We start from the raw sequence: 25,002 nt of genomic DNA, 5'->3' as shown, positions 1-25,002 counted from the left end.
TGAATCATGCATTGGTAATATGCTTAGTGAAGATAGTACAGTTTCAATGGAAGCCACTCCTTCCCTGTACTATGACCTGGGCCTTGGTCTCCCCATCTTCATAGTGATAACCGTGCCTTCTAAGGATGGGCCTTAGAATTTGATATAGACCGGATGAGTCAAAATCATCAGACCAAACACCTGGCTTGTCTGTTAAACGCCTCTTGGTGCCCTTGCCTTTTTGGATATCAAGACCTGAAGAGGACCTCACTGTGAGCCCCAGCTCTGAAGAGGGCATGCTTATCTTTAAATATCGATGAGTTTCTGCTTCCTAAAGAAACCACTTGTGCGGAACCAAGGGCAAAACAAAATCGGTGACCTTGGATTACCCTTGTTGTGGTGTGTTTGGCTTTCAGTGTGTCTTCATTTACATGTAACTTTTTTTTTCAAACAAATCATTATATGGAATCTAATATTCAAGTTTTCAAATCTAATATTTCAAACTGAGGTTTTCCTTGTTTGGGATCTAATTTAATTAGAAAATATGAGGCCCCATGAATTAAAATGTTATGCTGTTACTTCTCTGAATGACTCTTTAAAAATGGATTTTGACATTCTGGATAATTTCAAATATTTCAGGGAATTATTAATACCAAGCACAAATGTTATTTTTCAAAAATTCTCCCTGCCTGACAAGAATTCTGTCCACAGTGAGTTCTGCATTATTCATTCTGATTTCACTTGTTTTTCTCTCTCAGGACCCAGAGCTGTGTGTGTTTGCTCGTTTACTCATTCAACGCGGATTTTAGGAGCATTTATTTGATGGCAGGTGCTGTATTATTGCAGGTGTCATGGAGGAGACTAAAGCTCTAACCCCCCGGCCTTTAAAGGCTACTGATAGCGCAGAGTTAGAGTGAGTGCCTCCATTAGGGTAAAGGTGGGTAAAGCAAGTCACAGATCTCATTTTCCAAGGCTAGAAATAGCAGGCACCTCGTTTGCTACTTCTGACCTTTGGAATTCTTTTCACGTGTCAATAACTAATCTCAGCTGAATGCTCACCCTCTGCCTCAGACACTGAACTGCAGAAAGCTACAACTGCTTTTCTCTGCAGTGGGGTGCAAACTGTCATTCACACAGGGAATCTCGCATATCTAGAGCTGCACATGCCAAGTTCACAGTGATAAATCAGCTGTGACTGAGCACAGCCTGGTGAAGATCTAGGAGGTGGATGAGTCAAGCATGGACTTCCGGTTGGAAACCTGGGAGTGAGGCAGCACAGACACACCCTCACTCTCTCCTCTCCAGCCCTCTGGAGCTGCTGGACTTCAAAGGAGAGAAATATGAAGGAGAGGAAAACCAGGAGAGAGAGATGCTTGCTGGTAACCAGGGAAAAACAAAACAGACAGACAGACCAAACCAAACTAAAGACAACAAAAACTGCACAAAACCTATGGAAAACCACAAAGCTGGAGTGCGGATGGCCTCGGCATGGCGTTCTTAGTTCTGGAGTCAGGAAGTATCTATGGAAGCCGGCTCCCTGTCTGTGGATTGTCTCATTACAGGCAAGTGAGCCAGGCGGTAAGCTAGGTAAACCTAGTCTGCCCAGAACAGAGTGGGGCTGCAACTTAACCTTATTCTCAGCTGGAAAATTCAGTTCGTTCTGGAGCAATACAATGCTGAGTCTTGCCAAAGTCTTGTTTTTGTCACACGCCATGGTAAAAACCACCCCGGACTCCAGAAGCTCCACAGTTATCTCCTGCACGTCAGCATTTAACCTAGGTACCGCTTGAGGAGACCATCCCATTAAAGTCATCCCACCCTGCATTCTTACCAACTGATCAGGTAATTGGTGAGTCACAGGTTAACTGAAACCAATGTGACTACCATTTTTATGGTACTATGTTGGTATATATATCCTCTGTTGCATTTAAGCGACTACCTGCCAGGAGGAAAGATACCTCAGACTTCTGCTCATCTAAGAGTCTCCCAGTGTCACATGTGGGGCGTCAGTGGTTGCCTCTCCCTGTGATACTGATATCTAGCAGGTTTTTCAGAGACAGAAATGGTGAGACCTCTTTGGATCACTGGACTGACAGGCCATTGGTGATCTAGTGGCTCAGTCGGTGTGTACGATGTCATTGTTCAGCCTTCTACTTCACAACCCACACACGCAGTAAACAAGCAGAATAAGCTGCACCCTGAAAACAACCCCGCATTGTACTACTGGAGAGGTAGAATATTCCAGAACAGAACACATAGAGGTATAGCATTCTGCCATCTGGCAGAGCTGCCGGTCCAGATGGATTTGCTAATGACTTCTCTAAAGTATTTAATCAGACTGTACTGAAAAACATGACTGGCATATTTAATTATCCTAAGTTAATGGGAGTCCTGCCAGATACACCCCTCAGTACGTGAGTCAGGCTTGTGCTTGAGGAGGGGAGAAAGCATGAATTGTGCCAGAAAGCTGGGGTTTGCATAGACCCCTCATTAGAGAGACTTCTCATTAGTAAATTGTGTATTGCAGTCTTGGCAGGATTCCTCCTTTCTCAGAGAGTGTGCTGTGAGACTAGCCATGTTGATCATACTCATTTTATCAGTAACAATTACACTGATGAGAACATCTGGGGATTGGTCATCCGAACTCTTTCCTACTTCCTGCCTCTGTGGATGACTTCTAAACTGCCAGATGGCCTCTCTTTGACATATGTATGTGGTTTTTGGTCCTCATTTTTAGTTACTTAGTGTTTGTTTGTGTCAAAGTATTATAGATGCGTAACTAAGATGCTGGAGAAACCCCATAGCACCCTTTCCCAGCACCAGTCCATCATCCCGAAGAAACGGGTTATTGATTGTTCTCTATTGATTGTTCTCGGCAGTGTTTGCCTCCAAACCAGCTGCTTGGTATGGCTTCCCACCGACTTAGGCACGCCTGCTTCCTATTAAGGTGCTTGAGGGTGTTTCCCTTCTTTTTGTTCTCCAAAGAAAGCATTTTACAATGATCAACACTCACTCTGCAGTTTCAAGTTCTGTCTTTTCCTTCTTCTGTCTTTTCTGGTTGTCATAGGAGTAGGCGGGCTTCCTTATGTATGCGCACTACGTTTTCTTTGTGCGCCTATCCACTAATGGAAACCTAGGCTGGCTCCGAACGGTGACCGTTGTGAATAGTGCAACAGCAAAAGCAGCTGTGCAAGGGTCACTGTGGTGTGCTGACTTGGGTCCTCTGGTGTGTGCTCAGGAGTCAGTGAACATGCTTGCGTTCTGTTCTCCAGCTTCTAAGGAACCTCCAAGCTGACTTCCGCAGTGACGGTACAGCTTATGTTCCCACACGGGTTGCCCTTCCCCTTGTCCGCACCAGCGTTTGTTGTTGCTTCCTCAATGGTGCCCTGCTGAGCTGTTTGAGACAGAATCCCAGCACTGTTCTGATTTGCATGTCCCTAAGGATGCTGAATGGTTTTTAGGTATTGTTGGTCATTTGTATTTCCATTATATGATTGCCATCTATTTAAACCATTAGCCCACTTACTGTTGAATAATTTGGGTCTGGGGCTTGTTTATGTGTGCTATTTAAGTTTTTTGTTCTTTATAGATGCGAGATAGTAATCCCCTAGAGGATGTGTAGGTGACCGAGAGTTTCCCCTTCTGCCGCTGTTTCTACACAGTGTTAATGGTTTCCATTTTAATTTCATGCAACCCCACCTGTAGAACTTGAGATTGTGTCCTGGCGCCTTCTGATTGGTTTAATAAAGAACTGAATGGCCAATAGCTAGGCAGGAAGAGGTGAGGCGCACTTCAAGCAAAGAGACAGAGGAAGAGGAGATGAATCTTGCTACAGGAAGGAGAGACATGGAGAGGAAACGGGAGGTATAAGATGAAAGAGGTAAAAACCTGAGAGGCAAAATGTAGATTAATATAAATGGGTTAATTTAAGTTATAGGAGCTGGTGGGACAAGTCTGAGCTATAGGCTGAGCTTTCATATTTAATAATAAGTCTCTGTGATGTTTTTATGACCTGGCAGCCAAAGAAAAATCAGTCTACACAAGTTGACAGTGGAGATTAGTTCTCACAGTTTGGATATCTCTTAAATCTGCTTAAAATGAGCAGCCTGCTGTTGAGAGCTCCTCTCCAGCACAACTCAGAAGAGAGACTGCTTTCAAATGAGGCTTTATTTTTCCTTCCTGACCCAGGGAGCCCTGAACCTGTGTATGTGCCTGTGCACCTGCAACTGTGCCCGTGCACCTGCGACTGTGCCTGTGCACCTGTGGCTGGGCCCGTGCATCTGTGGCTGTGTCCTTTCCACCTGCGTCTGTGCCCGTGCACCTGCGGCCGTGCCCGTGCACCTGCGACTGTGCCTGTGCACCTGTGACTGTGCCCGTGCACCTGCGACTGTGCCTGTGCACCTGTGGCTGTGCCTGTGCACCTGTGGCTGTGCCCATGCACCTGTGGCTGAGCTTGTGCACCTGCAGCTGTGCTAAGCAGGGCTTGCTTCTTTCTGGTGTGTCATCTCCTGTCTTTTCATGCTTTTGGCCATCCTGTCACTTCATTTGTGAATTTCTGAATCTTTCTGTCCTCTCATTGGAATAGAGAGAATCCATATTTTTCTCTTCCTGTTCCTTCTCCTTTATTGGGTCATGCAGAGCACACAGTTTTATCTTACTTTTCTTAACCACTATTAGCATCCCAGTTTATAGAGCAGTGACTTGAGAATTCCCTGGAATGCTTTGGTGTCTTCTGATCAGTATAACTTCTTTGAGCTTAACCAATGTTGTGCATGTCTGTAGTTCATTTCCTTTTATTGCAAAAAACAAGTCCATTGTGTGAATATATAATCATTTGATTATTTATTTGACTGTTGATAGGTATTCATTTGCAATTTCTAGCTATTATAAATAAAGCAAAATTATTTAAACAAGTGTTTGTTTAGTCAATTCCTTTTATTTCTTTTGTTTAAACACTTGGGAATGAAACTGATCTTACATAAGTGAGAGTATGTTTATAACAAACTGCCAAACTACCTCCAAAATGATGTGTCACAGCGTCTCCCCTTGGTAATATAGGCACATTCCACGTGTCTCTCATTCTCACAGTCTTCTTAATTTTAATTGTTCTTGACAATATTCAAATCACGTGACCTTACTTTAAACTGGATTGTTTTTGTACTATTGATTTGTAGATACTCTTTATATGTTCTGGGTACAAGTCCTTACTGATTATTTCCTCCCAGTTTGTGAGCTCTGGTCTCATTTTATAATGCTGTGTGTCAATGAGCAGAAGCTTTTATTTTGAAGTATAGATTTTCATTTTCTTATTATGATTCATGCTTATTTCTTGTTAGAAATCAGTATCTTTCAAACGTTGCAAAATGTTTCTCATAGCTTTTTTCTTTTTGTTTTAATATGAATACTGTACCTCTTAGTGTTGTGTATGGGGAGAGCTGAGTTGAGAATTGAAGTTGCTGGGTTCTTTTATGAATATTCAATTTATTGAAACATGATTTATTTTTAATTAATACTAGCAAGTACACAAAACATAAAATGGATATTAATAGTGATAGTATGTAGTTGATATTTTTATTAAATTCATTGTTATTATTTGTGTGTGTGTGTGTGTGTGTGTGTGTGTGTGTGTGTGTGTGTGTGTGTGTGTACATGTGCCATAGTGTACTTGTTGAGGTCAGAGGACAATCTGGGCAGTCAGGTTTTTCCTCCCCTCCCACCACATGAGTCCGGGGGATAAATTTCAAGTCGTCAGGCTTGGCGGCAGGCACCTTTATCTGCAGAGCCCCTTGGTTGACCCTAATGTGTATGCTATGTCGCCTCTAGAGTGCTAGAACTGCAGGCATGCTCCGCCACACTCAGAGCCTCCTCTCCTCCCTGAGGATGGGACCAGAGTCTTGTGCTCCCTTCGTCGCACCGTGTCTGATGTGTAAGTGCATTGTGTACTGTTTGGTTTCAGTGTTGTTGTTGAAAGCTGCCCCTGACCGCTGAGTTGACCCCCAATTGTACTAGAAATATATTGGCAGTATAGCGCCAGCATGGATGTGGTTCTAAACTAAATTCTGTTGTTTATCCTTAGACTATTATTCTGATAATTCTGACTCCTTTTGTAAAGGCTTTTGGCCTAAGTTTTATGTTGATCAAAAATTTATTGATATTTTCTTCTTAGTTGATAGCTTTATTGATTTCAGTAGTTGCAATATTTGTGTTTGCATGAGATTGCAAAGTCTCATCTTCCTCAGCCTTTTGGTTGGGGCACTTTCTCCTTAGTGTGGCATCCTTACATCTTTTTTTTTTTTTGTCCTTTTTTTTTAAGTAAATTTTATTAAATTATAAAAGTTTCCATTTCCGCCCCCCCTCCCAAGTCCTTACATCTTGTATGTTTCTTTTTCTATATTTTACCAGTTTAATTCTGAGAACATGGTTTTGTTATTAGATTTGCGAGGCCAGTTTACTGTAGCTTCCCATGTACGTCTAGGCCTGGGGGTGACGGGTAGGTGACAAGCGTGTCTGCTGCATGTGGCCGGTGGATAGAGCCACAGGTAGGTGACAAGCATGTCTGCAGCATGCGGCCGGTGGATAGAGCCCTGTCGTCATGTTGCTTTAGGCACTGCTTTTTGCACTGCTCTGGGACTTGGCATTCCTTCTTTGAAGTGGATACTGCTATTCCCAGGTTATAGAAAGGAAACTGAGGCACAGAGTGGAGTAATGTACAGGTCACAACTCAGCAAGGTACTGTTTACAGTGTTTTTCTTTAAGTCTTTTATAACTCAGGTTATATTTAAAAAAAAACTGATGTAATTGAGGGTAAGAGTCTCTCCCCAAAGCCTGTCATATTCAAAACTTGAAACACTTTATTTAAAAAATAAGCAATCAAAACAACAGAGACCTTGAAGCAGAGCCTACTGAAATTTGCATGAGCAGAATATTTGCCAAAGTTGCTTTTGCTCAAGAGCTGTTCTGATTGTATGAAAAAGGTAGGGGACTTTGACTTTATACCCCATGTTCGAGCCTTATCTTTGCCCTTAGTTTGACTGCAAATCGAATTTCTGTGCACCTTCATGTTCAGAAGATCATCTTGAAGAAAAGGGACATGTATGGAAAAGTAATTGCCTAAGTGTGTAGAGACAGCTCCTGTAGAGCAGGCAGCACTGCTCACATCGTCCATTCCACAGACGCTCTACTGATGAATGTATCTGTGGCACACACACCGTAAGTAATAAAATATCTAACAGTCTATCATACATTCAGTATAGCAAATCAGTCCTCATAGAGGGCTCTCATCGATTGCTGCCCTTGCAGTCAACCTGTGGTTGCCATTGAACCGTGGTTTATCAAAATTAGATATGGAATCAATACTTTGTTCAGAAAAGTCTTGGAATGGACTTGTAGTTCAGTGGCCATAAGCTTGCTTAGCATGTGCAAGGTCCTGGATTCTATCCTGGTTACACACACATACACACACACATACACACACTCACGCACACATGCAACACACACACTCATATTGTTGACAAATGCAGTTCTGATATGAATGGTAGTTTGTAATCCATTTATTGTCGATGAAACAAGATGCATTTCGGAGCATTAGTATTCCTTTGCTGATGATATAAGCTATCTTCTTGATGAGCTACAGTAGTGCTTCCACGGTCCCCATTGTTTTAATTTCCTAAGCACAGACAATTACCAAAACAATACATGAGGGCATGATTCCCAGTGCTTTTTATTTCTGTAATGCACACCTGCCTGCCATTTCTGACTGTAAGCCACCGGTGTGATAGTGAAGTAGATCTGGGAAGAGCTGCACAGCCTGCAACCTTCTGTCACTAGAGATACTCCTCTGCCATGCAGTCAGGACGGAAGATACTTGTGAGGTTTTAGCATATTACCTTTGTTTTAATGTGGTTTATTTAATTATGATAATAGGACTTTCTAATAGTCGCTGCTTAATAACTGTCTCACAAAGTTGTTAAAACTTAACTGTCAATTCCTGCCGGTCCAGTGGTTCTCAACCTTCCTAATGCTGTGACCCTTTAGTACAGTTCCTCATGTTGTGGTGACCCCCAACCGTCAAATTACTTTCTATGCAATTTCATAACTGTAGTGAAGTGTAATGTAAATATCTGTGCTTTCCAATGGTCTAGGGCGACCGCTGTGGAAGAGTTGTTCGACTCTCCATAGGGTTGCAACTTACAGGTTAAGAACCACTGTGCCAGCCTGTCGAATCTGGCTTCAGCTAAGCCACTGGACACTCCAATCCGGGGCCATTGCTCCTTATTATCGATGATGGTGTTCCTAAAATATAGCTTTATGCCATTATGGGTATGCATACAGGTATGGCAATGCTCAGTGTGTGTTATATTTATTTTTAACATATTCGCATGGGGTGGTGTATTTATCCTCCATGTAGGGCAAAAAATGGATTGGGTTCTCATAGTTTGTCTGAGTTATTGTCACTCTTGTTGCCCAGAAGGCCTCCCTCGAAGGGGAGTGAGCCCCTCTCCGTGGTGGAAGAGGTCACTGTCCTGGGGATGGCAGTGTACCCTGTGCCTAACACACATCTGGGGCTGAAATCAGAGCATAGCTTTCCTGGTGCAAAGCTACACTCATTTGGGGTCATGGTGTTGAAATCAAGCTGCCTTTGCATTCTCCGTCTTGTAGGCACACCTCCGCTAGGCCTGGGTGACTTCCCACTGAACCTCTGCAGTGTTCCAGCCCAGTGACCCTGATCTGCCTGCCTGCTCACTGGGAAACCTTGCTCAGACTTAGGTTCAAGGATGGGAGGGAGACAGCTGCCATGCTTTCCTGATGAGACCATCAGGAAAGAAACCAGCATTCTGCATCGCTGAGAAAAGTGCCAGGCAGCCTCCGTAACAGTGAAATGAGGTTTCAAAAGTACGTCAGACTCAAGAACATTTTTTAATTGCTGCCTTTAGAACAAGTACTCGAACTATTTATTTTTAAATGATTGTCACTTTTTTACACCGTAGGATCAAGAATGGTTAGTGCTAATTACGGGGCTCTGTCCAACCTCATAAGCAAGGCTTCTCTTTCTGTGACCCTGTTAATTCTCATTTCTCTCCTCGACTTATTTGGAAATTGTTATGAGGCTACCTGACATCGTGAAGGTAGACTTCTGCCCTCTTGTTCGGCTGCAGAAACAAATCAATTTCTCCTCCTGAATAGGTTTGTGGAAGTCTGCTCTGCAGTGCTTTCTGTTGCTATGGTAACAGAAGATGGGATTTCCCAGGGGAACTCAGTTTATATACACACGGAGAAAATCAGTCTCTCAAAGCTTAACTCTTTTTTTTTTTTTTTTTTTTTTTTTTTTTTTTTTTTTTTTTTTTTTTTGCAAGAAGCAATAAACCAAGCAGGGAATGAAAAACAGAATGACACCAGACTGTTTTGTGTGGGTGTGGAATGGCATTTCTATGTGATAAACACTGCTGATAACAAAGTCAGTTTAAAATGTTCTAATATTATGGCATGGCCATTGATATGTTTTGCAAGATTAGCGAAGAGGCCCAAGTTTTCTTAGGACAGCGAAGGGTTAGATTTATGGACTCTGAGCGGTCAGAGAGACTTGAAATGCAGGTGAGCTCAGGAGCGCTTCTCCTCCTAGGGCCAATCCAGCAGTGCTGTGGCAAGTGATGAAATACTTCCTGCTGGGATCCTTTCCTCGTGGGAAGATACTGAACGTGGCTTTGCCACGTGAAGCCTTATTTCACATGAGGAAGCTCAGGTGGCAATGCCATACACCATGGTCAGACATTGCACTAGACACGGAGAGCCGTGTCTAAATCTGCTGGTTGGGGTTTAGGCCTGACAGTGGGGTGTCTGCTTAGGCATGGGGCGCCTGAGTCATTATGATGTATTAAAGGGCCGGATTTGATAACTGGCCTACGTCTGTAATCAGATTGATGACTACCTTAATTGTCATCAGAGAACCTTCATCTAGCAACTGATGGAAGCAGATGCAGAGACCCACAGCTAAGCACTGGACTAAGCTCCCAGAGTCCAGTCGTCGAGAGGGACGAGTGATAATATGAGCAAAGGGGTCAAGACGATGATTGGGAAACTCACAGAGACAGCTGGCAGGAGCTAGTGGAAGTTCACTGACACCAGACTGACAGCTACCTGCCTGCATAGGACCAAACTAGGCCCTCTGAATGTGGGTGACAGTGTGTGGCTTGATCAGTTTGTGGGGCCACTGACAGTGGAGCGAGTATTTATCCCTAGTGCATGAACTGGCTTTTTGGAGCCCATTCATTCCCTATGAACGGATCCCTTGCTCAGCCTAGATGCAGGGGGTAGGCCTTGGTCCTGCCTCAAGTAAGGTGACAAACTTTGTTGACTCCCCATAAGAGACCTCACCCTCCCATGGCTAGGTGGGGGAAGGTGGGGGAAGCAGGAGTAGGGGAGGGAATGGGAACTGGGATTGTTATTTAAAATAAAAAAGATTGTTTTAAAAATTGAAAGAAAGGGCTTGCAGGCTGGGACTGGGCTGGAAGTGTAACCCAGCAGGAAGAAGTGCCTGTGTTTCAATAGGCTGCCTGCCGGTGGTGGAAAGGTCGGCCCTGCATCAGCTCAGCAAGAATCCTGGCCAGCAAGGGGCGCTGACCCTCTAGCAGAAGATTCATCAGAGGGGGAACCTGACCCAGTACCAGAAGATCCACTAGAGAACAGTTGAAGGAAGAGATGGGCAGACACCAAGGCAAAAATTCCTCCAACAATCTGAAAAACAACATGAAAGCACCGGATCCCAGCGATCTTACTACAGAAGGACTTGAACACCCTGTTCCGGAAGAAGTGGAAAACAGTGTCATTATGAAAGCAATAGAGTCCCTTAAACAGGTATGAATAATTCACTTAAAGAAGTGGAAGAACGATGCGGGACACTTAGGATCCTTCTGCAGCAAAGCTTTAATGCGTCTTGAGAGGGAGAGCATAAGCTTACATTGCGGAGACCCAGAATGAGGGGAACCCAGCCCTTATAAAGGAAACAGTCCTCACTTCTGACGTGTCACTCTTGGATTGGTCCACTGCCCATTATCCCAGATGATGCCTCGGAAGTAGGCAGGGACGCAGCAGTAGTAAGTTACCAAGCACATGCGCTGGGATTAAAGGCGTGTGCTACAACACCTTGAACTCACAGAGATCTGCCTGTCTCTGCCTCCCAGGCATTGGGACCAGAGGCGTGTGCTACCACACCTTGAGGTCACAGAGGTCAATCTGCCTCTGCCTCCCAGGCATCAGGACTAAAGGCGTGTACCACCACACCTTGAGGTCACAGAGGTCAATCTCTACCTTTGTCCCTTGAAGCAATGGAGAATGTGGTTGCGGCCCTCCACAGAAGAGAAGTATAACAAAAAGATTGAAGAAATGAGTAAAGAAATGGAAGAGAAATATAACAAAAGGTTTGAAGAAATGAGTAAATCCGTAAATGACACCCTGGGAAACCAAGAAAAAACAATCAAACGGGTAGTGGAAACAGTTCAAGAATTGAAAGCTGAAATGGAGGCAATGAAGAAAACACAAACCGAGGGCCAGCTAGATATGGAAAATTGAGGTAAACAAACAGACATTTCAGAAGCAAGCATAAAAAATAGAATACAAGAGATAGAAGAACGAATCTCAGATTATGAAGACACCATAGAGAAAATAAACGCTCTGACCAAAGAAAACGGCAAATCCAACAAACTCTATCATAAAACATTCAGGAAATCTGGGACATAATAAAAAAACCAAATCTAAGAATAATAGGGGTAGAAGAAGGAGAAGAATTGCAGATCAAAGGTTCAGAAAATATATTCAACAAAATTATAGAAGAAAACTTTCCCAACCTAAAGAACGATATTCCTATGAAGGTTCAAGAAGCATACAGAACACCGAATTGACTGAATCAAAAAAACCATCCCCTCGCCATATAATAATCAAAACACAAAGCATTCAGATTAAAGAAAGAGTATTAAGAGCTGCAAAGGAAAAGGGTCAAGTAACTTATAAAGGTAAACCTATTAGACTTACACCAGACATCTCTATGGAAACCATGAAAGCCAGAAGGCCCTGGATAGAGGTACTGCAGAAACTAAGAGACCATGGATGAAAGCCCAGACTACTATACCCAGCCAAGCTATCATTCACTATCAACGGAGAAAACAAAATATTCCAGGATAAAAACAAATTTAAACAATACGTAGCTACAAATCCAGCCTTACAGAGAATATTAGAAATAAAATCACAACCCAAGGAATCCAACATTCCCAGCACTGCCTACAATAACTCAGACAGCTAGCGACCCTTCACAAGCACAACTTAAAGAAGGGAAACACATACACTCTACTACCCCCCCAAAATAACCGGAGTCAACAACCACTGGTCATTAATATCACTTAATATCAATGGACTCAATTCACCTACAAAAAGGCACAGACTTAGAGACTGGATACAAAAGCAGGATCCAACATTCTGCTGTTTACAAGAAACACACCTCAACCACAAAGACAGACACCTACTCAGGGTAAAGGGTTGGGAAAAGGTTTTCCAAGCAAATGGACCTAAGAAACAAGCGGGTGTGGCCATTCTATATCTAACAAAATTGACTTCAAACTAAAATCAATCAGAAGAGACGGAGATGGACATTTCATACTCATAACAGGAACAATCCATCAGGAAGAAGTCTCAATCCTGAATATCTATGCCCCTAATATAAAGGCACCCACATATGTAAAAGAAACACTTCTAGAACTCAAGGCAGTCATCAAACCACACACACTAGTAAGAGACTTCAACACACCTCCCTCACCAATGGACAAGTCAATCAGACAGAAACCTAACAGAGAAATAAGAGAATTATTGGAGGTATTGAATCAAATGGACTTAACAGACATCTGTAGAACATTCCACCCAAATAGGAAAGAATATACCTTCTTCTCTGCAGCTCATGGAAACTTCTCGAAAATTGACCACATACTCGGTAACAAAGCAAACTTCCACAGATACAAAAAAATATTAGTAACCATCTGTGTCTTGTCAGACCACCATGTATTAAAGTTAGAATTCAACAACAATGCTACCCCCAGGAAGCCAACAAACTCATAGAAGTTGAACAGTCAACTACTAAATCACCCCTGGGTCAAGGAAGAAATAAAGAAAGAAATTAAAGTCTTCCTTGAATTTAATGAAAATAAAGACACAACATACTCAAACCTATGGGACACTATGAAAGCAGTGCTAAGAGGAAAGTTCATAGCACTAAGTGCCCAATTAAAGAAAACGGAGAAAGCACACATTGGAGACTTAACGGCACACTTGAAAGCTCTAGACAATAAAGAAGCTGATTCACCCAGGAGGAGTAGAAGACTGGAAATAATCAGACTGAGGGCTGAAATCAACAAAATAGAAACACAGAAAACAATCCAAAGAATCAATGAAACAAAAAGCTGGTTCTTGGAGAAAATCAACAAGATTGACAAACCCCTCTCCAAGCTAATCAAACGGCAGAGAGAGAACACACAAATTAATAAGATCAGAAATGAAAAGGGGGACATAACCACAGACACAGAGGAAATTCAGAGAATCATTAGATCTTACTACAAAAGCCTGTATGCCACAAAATTGGAAAATGTAAAAGAAATGGACATTTTTTAGATAAGTACCATATACCAAAATTGAACCAAGACCAGGTGAACAATCTAAATAGACCTGTCAGTCGTGAAGAATTAGAAGCTGTTATCAAAAATCTCCCTACCAAAAAAAGCCCAGGACCAGATGGTTTCAATGCAGAATTCTACCAGATCTTCCAGGAAGAGCTAATACCTACACTCCTTAATGTATTTCACAATATAGAAACAGAAGAGTCATTGCCAAACTCTTTTTATGAAGCTAGTTACCCTGATACCAAAACCACATAAAGACACAACCAAGAAAGGGAATTACAGGCCACTCTCACTCATGAACATTGACATGAAAATTCTCAATAAAATACTTGCAAATCGAATCCAAGAACACATCAGAAAAATTATCCATTATGATCAAGTGGGCTTCATACCAGAGATGCAGGGCTGGTTCAACATACACAAATTTATCAATGTAATCCATCATATAAATAAACTGAAAGAAAAAACCACATGATCATTTCATTGGATGCTGAAAAAGCATTTGACAAAATTCAACACCCCTTTATGATAAAGGTGTTAGAGAGATTGGGGATACGAGGATCATACCTAAATATAATAAAAGCAATATACAGCAAGCCGACAGCTAACATCAAATTGAATGGAGTGAAACTCAAAGCCATTCCACTAAAATCAGGAACACCACAAGGCTGTCCACTCTCTCCATACCTCTTCAATATAGTGCTTGAAGTTCTAGCAATAGCAATAAGACAACATAAGGGGATCAAGGGGATTCGAATTGGAAAGGATGAAGTTAAACTTTTGTTATTTGCAGACAATATGATAGTGTACATAAGCGACCCCAAAAACTCTACCAAAGAACTCCTACAGCTGATAAACACCTTTAGTAATGTGGCAGGATACAAGATCAACTCCAAAAAATCAGTTGCCCTCCTATACACAAAGGATAAAGAAGCAGAGAGGGAAATCAGAGAAACATCACCTTTCACAATAGCCACAAATAGCATAAAATATCTTGGGGTAATTCTAACCAAGGAAGTGAAAGACCTATTTGACAAGAACTTTAAGTCTTTGAAGAAAGAAATTGAGGAGGATACCAGAAAATGGAAAGACCTCTCCTGCTCTTGGATTGGGAGAATCAACATAGTAAAAATGGAAATTCTACCAAAAGCAATCTATAGATTCAATGCAATCCCCATCAAAATCCCATCCAACTTCTTCACAGACCTTGAGAGAACAATAATCAGGTTTATATGGCAAAACAAAAAACCCAGGATAGCCAAAACAATCTTATACAATAAAGGAACTTCTGGAGGCATTACTATCCCTGACTTGAAATTCTATTGCAGAGCGACAGTATTGAAAACAGCTTGGTATTCGCATAAGAACAGAGAAGTCGACCTATGGAATCGAATAGAAGATCCGGATATTCACCCACAAATCTATGAACACCTGATTTTCGACAAGGGAGCTAAAGGTATACAATGGAAAAAGGAAAGCATCTTTAACAAATGGTGCTGGCATAATTGGATGTCAACCTGTAGAAGAATGAAAGATCCATATCTATCACCATGCACAAAACTCAAGTCCAAATGGATTAAAGACATCAACATTAATCCGACCACTTGGAACCTGATAGAATAGAAAGTGGGAAGTAGTCTACAATATATAGGCACAGGAGGCCACTTCCTAAGTAGAACCCCAGGAGCGCAGACAATAAGAGAATCAATGAATAAATGGGACCTACTGAAACTGAGAAGCTTCTGTAAAGTAAAGGACACTGTCAGTAAGACAAAAAGGCTACCTTCGGACTGGGAGAAGATACCAACCCCTCATCAGACAAAGGTCTGATCTCCAAAATATACAAAGAACTCAAGAAACTAGACACTAAAACTCTAATTAACCCAATTAAAAAATGGTGTATTGAACTGAACAGAGAATTCACAACAGAAGAACTTCAAATGGCCAAAAGGTACTTAAGGTCTTGCTCTACCTCCTTAGCGATCAGGAAAATGCAAATTAAAACAACTTTGAGATACCATCTTACACCTATCAGAATAGCCAAACTCAAAAACACCAATGATAGCCTATGCTGGAGAGGATGTGGAGTGAGGGGAACACTCATCCATTGTTGGTGGGAGTGGAAACTTGTGCAGCCACTGTGGAAAACAGTGTGGCGGTTTCTCAGGAAACTGGGAGTCAACCTACCTCAGGACCCAGCAATTCCACTCTTGGGAATATACCCAAGAGATGCCCTATCATACTACAAAAGCATTTGTTCAACTATGTTCATAGCAGCACTATTTGTAATAGCCAGAACCTGGAAACAACCTAGGTGCCCCTCAATAGAAGAATGGTTAAAGAAGGTGTGGAACATATACACATTAGAGTTTTACTCAGCGGTAAAAAACAATGACATCTTGAATTTTGCATGCAAATGGATGGAAATAGAAACCGCTTTACTGAGTGAGGTAACCCAGACCCAAAAAGAGGAATCTGGTATGTACTCACTCATAAGTGGATTCTAGCCATAGTTAAAGGTCTTTGAGCCTATAATTCGTGATTCTAGAAAAGCTAAATAAGAAGGTGAACCTGAAGAAAATCATATGGTTATTCTCCTGGATATTGGAAGTAGACAAGTTTGCCAGGCAAACTTGGGTGCATGGGGGGGGAGTGGAAGTAAGGGGAGATGGTTAGAGAGAAGGGAGAGGGGGAGGATTGGGTATGGCTTGGGGGGAATGGGATGGGGGGAGGGAGGAAGGATGGATATGGGAGCAGGGAAGTATCTATCTCAACTAAGGGAGCCATTTTAGGGTTTGCAAGAGACTTGATTCTGGAGGGGTTCCCAGGCCCAAGGAGAAGTCCCTAGATTGTTCCCTGGGCAGCAGAGAAGAGGGTACCTGAACTGGCCTTGGCCCATAACCATACTGATGAATATTTTGCACATATCACCATAGAACCCTCCATCTGGCGATGGATGGAGATAGAGACAGAGAGACACATACTGGAACACTGGACTCAACTCCCTAGGTCCAAATGAGAAGCAGAAGGAGGGAAAACGTGAGCAAGAAAGGCAGGACCAGAGGGAACCTTCATCTGATGATAGATGGAGATAGAGATGGAGACCCACATTGGAGCATTGGACTGAGTCCCCAAGGTCCAAATGAGGAGCAGAAGGAGGGAGACCGTGAAAAAGGAAATCAGGACCGCGAGGGGTGCGTTCACCCTCTGATACAAGGGGACTGATCGAATGAGAGCTCACCAAGGCCAGCTGGACTGGGACTGAACGAGTATGTGATCAAACCAGAGTCTCTGAATGTGGCTGACATGGGGGCTGACTGAGAAGCCATTGACAATGGCACTGGGTCTTGTTTTGTCTGCATGTACTGGCTTTTTGGGATCCTAGTCTGGTTGGATGCTCACCTTTCTAGACCTGGAGGGAGTGGGGAGGAACTTGAACTTCCCACAGGGCAGGAAACCCTGACTTCTCTTAGGACTGGAGAGTGAGGAGGAGAGGGAGTGGAGGGGAGGAGGAGAGGGAGTGGGGGGAATGGGAGGGTATGGGGAGGAGGGGAGGAAGTGGAAATTTTTATTAACAAATAAATAAATAAATTTGAAAAAAAAATTGAAAGAAAGAAAGAAAATCCAGTCATAGAAATATACCCATTTTTTAAATTACTTCTGAACTAAAGTTAAGATACTCTGGGTTTAGGAAAGAAGATCCTGTTGAAAATGATTTTTTTAAAATTATTTCATTTATTATTTATTTTAAAATATATTTTTATATTTAGAAAGGTATATTTTTAAAATGTTTAAATTAAATTATATTACATCACTTTTCCTCTTTTCTTTCCTACATCTAATCTCTCCTGTTTCCCCTCCCATATTCTGCATCCAAATTTCTCTTAAATTGGTGTATTTTTTTCAGTTTGTATTGTTTTATACAGACAGACACACACACAGCCTGCTGAATCCATTTTTGTAATTTATATGTATGATTTTTGGTTGATTTTTGTATTGGATAAGCAGAGAGGGAGCTCACCCTTGGGAAAGGCTAACTCCCCTCATCAGCCATTAGTGACCTGCTGTTCTTCATTAGGGGGTCGGACCCCATGAAGTTTCCCACCTTCAGCCTTAGTGTATCTATTGATACTGCTACCGGTCAGGTCTTGTTTAGGCAGCCGTTTCTAGGAGACCCAGTCTCGCGGCAGACTTCCCGGGCCTCCGGTTCTTGTAAGCTTCCTGCCCCCCTTCTGAGATGTTCCCTGAGCCTTGGGTGCAAGACTTGTGCTGTAGGTGGACCCATGGAGTCTTGGTTCTCCACAGCCATTAAAAGGGTTATGATTGGGGTTCTTGAATTCATAAATTGAGAGGTGTGGGGAAAGGGGGACTAGATGCCTGTGGTAGCCTAAACCTAGACAGCATGCTGAGGTCACACATTATGACCGTCCAGTTGTTGAAATTTGTGAAGTTTTTTTGAACCTTATGAAAAGTTCAAAGTGCTATCGAATGAATATGGACAAATTGAAGATAAATGTAAATACCGCTTGCCTGTGCCCTGAGGGATGCATTTATGTTGTCAATTTCTTCCCCGGGTGAAAGAAGTAAAGCTTCAGGGAGGCCACCGAGGAAGAACCCAGTAAAGAAGTAGATGTCGTATGGCCTCTTTGTGCTGCTGCCCCTAGTTTTACTTTTGGTGCTGTGGGATTGGATCTAGACTGTCTCCTAGCGTGCTTGACAAATGCTCCGCTGCAGAGATGTGTCTTCTCGCTATTCTCTTCCTTTGTTTGTTTGTTCTTAGTGCTGGGGATTGAACCCCGGGACTTGTGCATGCTAGGCAAGCATGCTACCATTGAGCTACAGCCCCAGCCCCTACTCTGAGTCTGCGAGGAGCATGTTGGATGCAAGCTGGAGAAGGAGGACAGACTCAGGGCCTAGAAAAGGAGACATAGCTAACTTTGTTGTACTCAAGTTGTAAAGAAGAAACCTGGAAAAACAAGTGTCATGGGCTGGGAAGAGTGAGTTTCAAGAAAAGCATAAAAGAATTTTGATAAGGAAAACAATTCCAATGAGAACATTGAAACCAATGTAGAAAATGTGTGGTTATAACAGGATCACCCAGGACAGTAAACCCTGGAGCAAAAACACCACACATTCAAATGGGGGAGTGTGGTAGCGGCACTGCACAATTTAGACTGATAAATTCTCACGAGAAGTTTCTATTCCTCTTTTTGTTTTGTTTGTCGCAGTACCAAACCAGCTGAGGAAGCTTTTAAAAGGATGAAGACTTATTTTGACTTGCAGTTTCAAAGATTTCAGTCCCGGCTTTCTAGGCCCCATCAGTCTGGGCTTGTAGACAGGGAGTTTATCAGGACAAAGGGTGTTGTGGAGTACAGGCATATGTTTTGTGGTGACCAGGAAGGAGTGGGAAAGACCAGAGAGGGGATATGCCTGCAGTAACCTCCTTCTTTCAGTTGCCCCACTCCCTGGTTCCTGGAACCGCTTCCCACTAATGCGCTCCAACTCTGAACTCATCAGTGGTTTAATCCATTGATTAAGTCAAAGCCCTCACAGCACACTTCCAAAAACTGCTGTGCTGGGAAGCATTCCTTCAATACCAGCGTCTGGGGATGTTCAGAACTAAACCACAATGGCCTCTAGAATTCCAAGAATCTGCTAGCTATCTCGGTCATTTAAATTGGAGGTCATGGCCACAGCAAGTGAGTCATGTCTTTTGGGGTGTCTCTGGCCATCCAGGGGCAGTCTGCCCTTCCTCTTCCCTTTCTAGTCTCTAAGTAGAACATGTTGGTCCTGGGAGAGGGCAGAGACCTTGTGGCAGGAGGATTGTTGGCATCGTCAATCAACCTCTCCAGCAAGCATTTCTAGAATGCTTCCTCTGCCAGATGATAGCCCAGAAACTATGGAGAAGAGTGAAGAAGACCTCCTCCCCTCATTCACCCTCTGGCCAAACTATTTCCTTTACAACTGGTAGGTTTCCACCATGGCACTAACCTGGGGAGTCTCACTAAAATCTAGAAGAGTTAAAACCATGCCTGTCCTCGTAAAAGCCTCTCAGCTCCCCGCTTCCGCTCCAACACTGTCACCTAATGTCCTGGTCTCATCACAACCTTTCCTGAGTTGCCCCGGCCTGCTGGACCCACATCATTCCCTACCCTTGTCAGTCCGCTCGGAAAACTGTCATTTCACAACAAATGCCCACTTACACCTGACCTTTTAAAGTCAGGTAGTCGCCAGAGTCTGGGTGGATGGGGACTCATTCTTCCATCTTTCTGTCACTGTGTAGACTGGCTGTCACTCCTTAGGGGCTCCTTGAAGCCCAGCGCTGATTTCTTTCCTTCCTCCCTTCCTCCCTTCCTCTCTTCCTTTCTATTTGTGTGTCTGTTGCTCCGTACTTGACATATCAAAGCCCTAAAGTTCTAGTGCACGAATTACTGATCTGTGCTACTGTGTCACCGAGGGGAGTTTCGCTGCCATGCACGCCATTAACGGAGCAAATACGGAACTGCGCGCTCTTTCGGCAGCTTTCTAGGGCGTCTGTCACTGTGCTTGGGTCTTCAGTGGGCCCAGACCTGCTCTCAAAGGTGTGTGCTAGTGGGGCTTTTACAAAGCGGAAGCTGGAGGGTGGTCTCGGAGCCACTGGGGCAAACAGCCTCGATGGAGCTAAGATTGCCCTGCCTTCTTCCTTCACTTCCGCTTCCCAGCAGTGACATGAGCTGCTTTGCTCCCACCATCATGCAGGGCCAACTGATCGAAGACTGCAACTAATAAACCTGAGGCCAAGTGTATCATTTCTTTTTGTAATTGGATGATCTTTTATGGTAACAGAAAGCAAGTGAACACATGCACACACTGTTAAATATCAGCTACAGACACATTCTAACAAAACTGTGATTGGAAGGTCCCCTTTAGACTGTTCAAAATCTTCTTTCAGCTGACTCAGAGAGCTGAAGTGTTCTATAACCTTAGAAGGTTTTCAGCACTCAAACACTCACGTTAGGAGATTCTCTTCCACACTCGTCGTCTTTTTATTACTTCATCATAAAGATTGTTGAGGATATATATTTTAAAATAACATTATTTACATTTATATCTGTCATATTTGTAGCCATATTTTTCATTCATTCATTCATTCATTCATGTATATGTGTGAGTTCACAGGTGCCTTGGCGCATGTGTAGAGGTCAGAGGACAGCTGGTGGATTTTCTCCTTTCACTGTGGGTGACTTCTAAGACTGAATGCAGGTTTCCAGAACTGGAGGGAACACTTTTACCCTCAAAGCCTTCTTGCCAGTCCCTGTTGTAAAGGAAGTACTTGTTACACATCAAACTTACTTTAAATCAGATTTACTTATTTTGTGTATTGAGAATCTCTACCCTCAGGGCTTGGGTGGTGAGCCCCTGTGGAGGAGTGTCTTCCTCAAGCCTCCTCCACACAAGCCCCTGGGACCTGCCTGACCCCACCTGTTGGTGCTGGCTAAACAGGGGCTAATTTCTAAGACTGGTCGAGTGCAGTGTTGGGTTTTGTCACTTTTCAGATTCCCACCACCTGTCTTTGGGAAGGTACCCATCTTTACACATTGCGTTGAGCACACTGACTTTTTCATCTCGACTCTCTTGACTTCTTCTCTTGGCTGCTGCAGATTCCTTGAAGCGGGACTTGGTATTTGATGAAATGTTATGTTACTAGCACTACAGAGGAAAAGTGTTCCATAAACCACAGGCTTAGCAATCTGCAGTTCCCTTGATGTCCCCAAGGCTTATGGAACAGAGACGATTTCATTTCAAATGCACACTCCATGACAACAGACGCTGACAGTATCGGCCTCGTGGCCTTTCTGTGCTTTGGAATCCTAATGAGGGCTGTCTTGTGAATCTGCAAGCCTGCTAATTAATGGAAAAGTGAACTTTCTCTTAGCAGCAGCATTTTTAAATCAAAGTCAAAATCTAGGTTGAATACTTAATAATATTTTGAAAACCAGTAAGTAAATATTACTTCACCCAGTGATAGGGCTATATAAAATATGTTATTAGAGATTTATGAGCATGATTGATGTTTATTTTCAAGGTAACTAAGTAGGTAAGATTGAGTAAAATTCCCATCATGGTTTACTACTCTTACCTTTGCCAAAACTGAGCATTTTAATTTATAATAATCAGGCAGCTGATTCCTTTGGGAATCAACAGACTTTTCCTTCTGAAATCATCTGGTTTAATGATTTAGAATAAGAAACAAACTGGGGCTAAAGACAATCAGTGTATATTAACTTTTGTTCAGTTAGAAAATATGAAAAGAGGCCTTTTTCTTTTTCAGCCTTGCCTTACACCCAGATAAAACTCTGATTGCAACTGGCCAAGTTGGGAAGGAGCCATATATATGCATATGGGATTCCTATAGTGTCCAGACTGTGTCCATTCTTAAAGATGTCCATACACACGGCGTTGCATGCCTGGCTTTTGACTCAGATGGACAGGTGCGTATCTTTCTTAATTTATGTTTTCTTTAATGAGTCCTTAAATTGACCTAAAATTATAATACTAATGGATACCACTCTTGCCGCTTTCCCTCGGCAAGCATCCCAGAATTCCTCACTGGCTGGCCCCTCTCCAGGCTAGTGGTAATGGTACAGCCCTGTCAATGGCTCCAGTTTTGGTTTCCTTTTCCTGCTTTACTCTCTGATTAATAAGCTCCATAAAAGAACTCATAAGGTTAGGTCCACGAGGGGTCAGCAGCCCGGTTTTATCCCATTATCAGCATCCTGTCTGGGCTGAGGGGGCTGGAACAAGTCCTTTGCACAGAGCTCAAACCCTGCAAGAACACTGTGCCTTTTGCTTTAAGGCTTCCACATCACCTCCTGATGACCCATTCAGAAGATTCTATTTGATTCTAGCTTGAGGTCACTTCTATTCTCCCTCCTTCCCCTCAGCTCCATTCTAGTTGAAGCAGTCAGCAATTTCTCTGTGTTTATGCTTTTCTTTACAGTAACTCCGACACGACTCCCACCCCTCCTCCATATTGCAGGCACAGCCCTTTAAATTCTAAGTCAGAGCCATGTATAATGGAATTTCAACATTGTCTTAACTAGGATTTTCATAATTCTTATTTCTTTACTGTTTTGTCTTCATATATGTATGTGTATCACATTCTTTTCTGGAGTTCAGGAGAGGTCATCAGATCCCCGGGAACTAGAATTACAGATGGCTGCAAACCACTACCAGGGTGCTGGGAAGCAGACCCAGGTCCTCTGCAAGAGCAACACGTGCTCAAAGCCCTGAGCATGTCTCCAGCCTCATCTTTACAATTTCTCAGTCATTTATCTCAGCAGCTGGAAATGCCAAAGTACCTCAAAGCCAACAAAAGTTTAAAGTAGCATCGCAGGGCGCCCAAATATTGTAGGTGGGCATGCTCTGTTAACCAGCTTTCCTAACCACGCTCTCCAGGGTAGTCATGATAGACAGGGTGGCAAGATTTGTCAGGCAAACACTGCCTTTGCACGCCCCGTGTCACGCTCCACTCTCCATCTGAAGTCCGCAGCGTGCTTGTTTGCCCCTTTGGAGATTTGTTCTTTGAAGACATCACCAGGGTATGAGACTAGAACCCACAAACTATCTCTCCTTCGTTGGGCGTACAACAACACTTGACAGGAAAAGGTTACTATACCTATTCCTGGCTCCAGCTGCATTCCCCTTTTTACTGAAGTGGCAGCTTTCCTCTCCGGCCTTGGCCATGTCCCTACATGGTGCCCCTTCTGCCATCTCTTTCATCCTTTGTATCTCAATTAATTTATTCAGTAAGAGTTTGGCTAACCCAGTGTTAGTTTAGTAAGTTAGTGTCATGCAGACGGGAGTGAAGTCACTGATAGAAATTCACCAGGTGAAGGTGAGCTCACTGATTTGGATCTTTTTAAAGTAATGAACACTGTGGTATCTTCCCCCTTGTGAGAGAGCACTGGTCTGCTCGTTTTCAGAACTGCTCAGAATGGCTGAATTAAATGAGTTGGAATGCATACGCTGTGTAATCATAGATGTAGGCCGTTTGCACTCACGCACATTCTCTCCTGTTTCCTCCACCTGAGCAAAGGTCTATACCAAATTTTGTTTTGAAATATCACAAAAAATGCTAGGCACTCGAGGGAAACCCAGCCTTAATTATGAGTTCTTTGTCCAGTTTATTTCCCCTTTTTTCATTTCATTCATCTATTTCCTTTTGGAGTCCTGGCTGTTTGGGAGTCCTGGCTGTGGGGAGCTGGGTAGACTGTGTGAATTGCCATGATGGATTTCACGGCCCTGGGGCAGGGTTCACTGAAATCCAATAATACTGAGAAAATGACAAATTCCTCATTGCCTCATAATTGACAAAGGCAATAGAAATTCTCTTTTAGGTAGCTGTGGGGCTTGTCACTGTAAATGAACACAATAGATTTCTTTTAACTTTTTTTTTAACTCAGGAAAAATGCATATCTCTGCTAGCGTTTGTTAGCTGATTTTTCCATTAAAAATAAACTGGATAAAATTTACCCATTCTAATTTGCTTATACTGATAAAAGTATTTTTAACTTGTCAAATTATGTTTTATCATTTTTTTTAATTAACTTACTTTCATTTCACATGCACTGGTGTTTTGCCTGCTCGTACGTCTGTGTGAGGGTGTCGGACCCCTTGGAACTGGTGTTCCAGACAGTTGTTAGCAGCTGGGAATTGAACCTGGATTGTCTAAAAGAGCATCTAGTGCTTTTAACTACCGAGTCATCTCTCTAACTCTGCCTTATAATTTCTATTGCTACAACTCTCAGTGAAATATTATAGCAAAGATCTTTACTGAAGAAGCATTCTAAGACCCCCAACTATTCTTTTTATATAAAACATTCCTAATGAAAACCACTTTTAGTGACGACACCTGAACAAGCCCTGTTATAGCAACACTTGTCCATTTAGCCTTGTGAGGCCCTCTGACCTTCCGTACACCAGGTATATAGGTGTATATAGTATAGGCTTAGGCATACACCTTCTTCCCAAAGTGGTGACTATTGCCAGTTTGGCAGGATCTAGAATCATGCAGGAGATGAGCCCTGGGGCATGCCCAGGGAGGGGTTATCTGGACCAGGCTCGCTGAAATGGGCAGGCCTGCTCTAACTGCTCTAACTATGGGCAGCACCTTCCTTAGACTGTGGTCTTGGACTGAGTACAAAGGAGAAGGTGAGCAAGTCCTTCTCTGCCCAAGGACAGCTTCCCTGGCACAGCGAGCATGCTCCAGCCTGGCTGCTCTAAGCTTCGTTTGTCGAGTGGTTTGCCAAGGTGAAGAGACGAGTCACTAAGACGGAACCCTGGCCCTGAGGAGTGAGGTGATTGCTGGGATGGACCTGACCAAGTG

At 43.0% G+C, this 25,002-nt stretch overlaps 1 protein-coding gene across 1 annotated transcript in view; it reads left to right on the top strand.

Annotated features, from left to right (window-relative positions):
- Eml6 (EMAP like 6) overlaps positions 1-25,002 on the top strand; it is a 252,535-nt gene that overhangs the window by 76,480 nt on the left and 151,053 nt on the right. The window contains exon 3 of the mRNA XM_087909226.1: positions 21,946-22,105. Coding sequence (XP_087765352.1) covers positions 21,946-22,105 — 160 coding nt within the window. The remainder of the gene's footprint in view (positions 1-21,945; positions 22,106-25,002) is intronic.

This window comes from Myodes glareolus, chromosome 8 (genome assembly GCF_982192425.1).
Source record: "Myodes glareolus chromosome 8, mMyoGla1.1, whole genome shotgun sequence".
NCBI lineage: Eukaryota > Metazoa > Chordata > Mammalia > Rodentia > Cricetidae > Myodes > Myodes glareolus.
The sequence above is the reverse complement of the archived record's forward strand: the minus strand, read 5'-3'. Positions and strand labels throughout refer to the sequence as shown.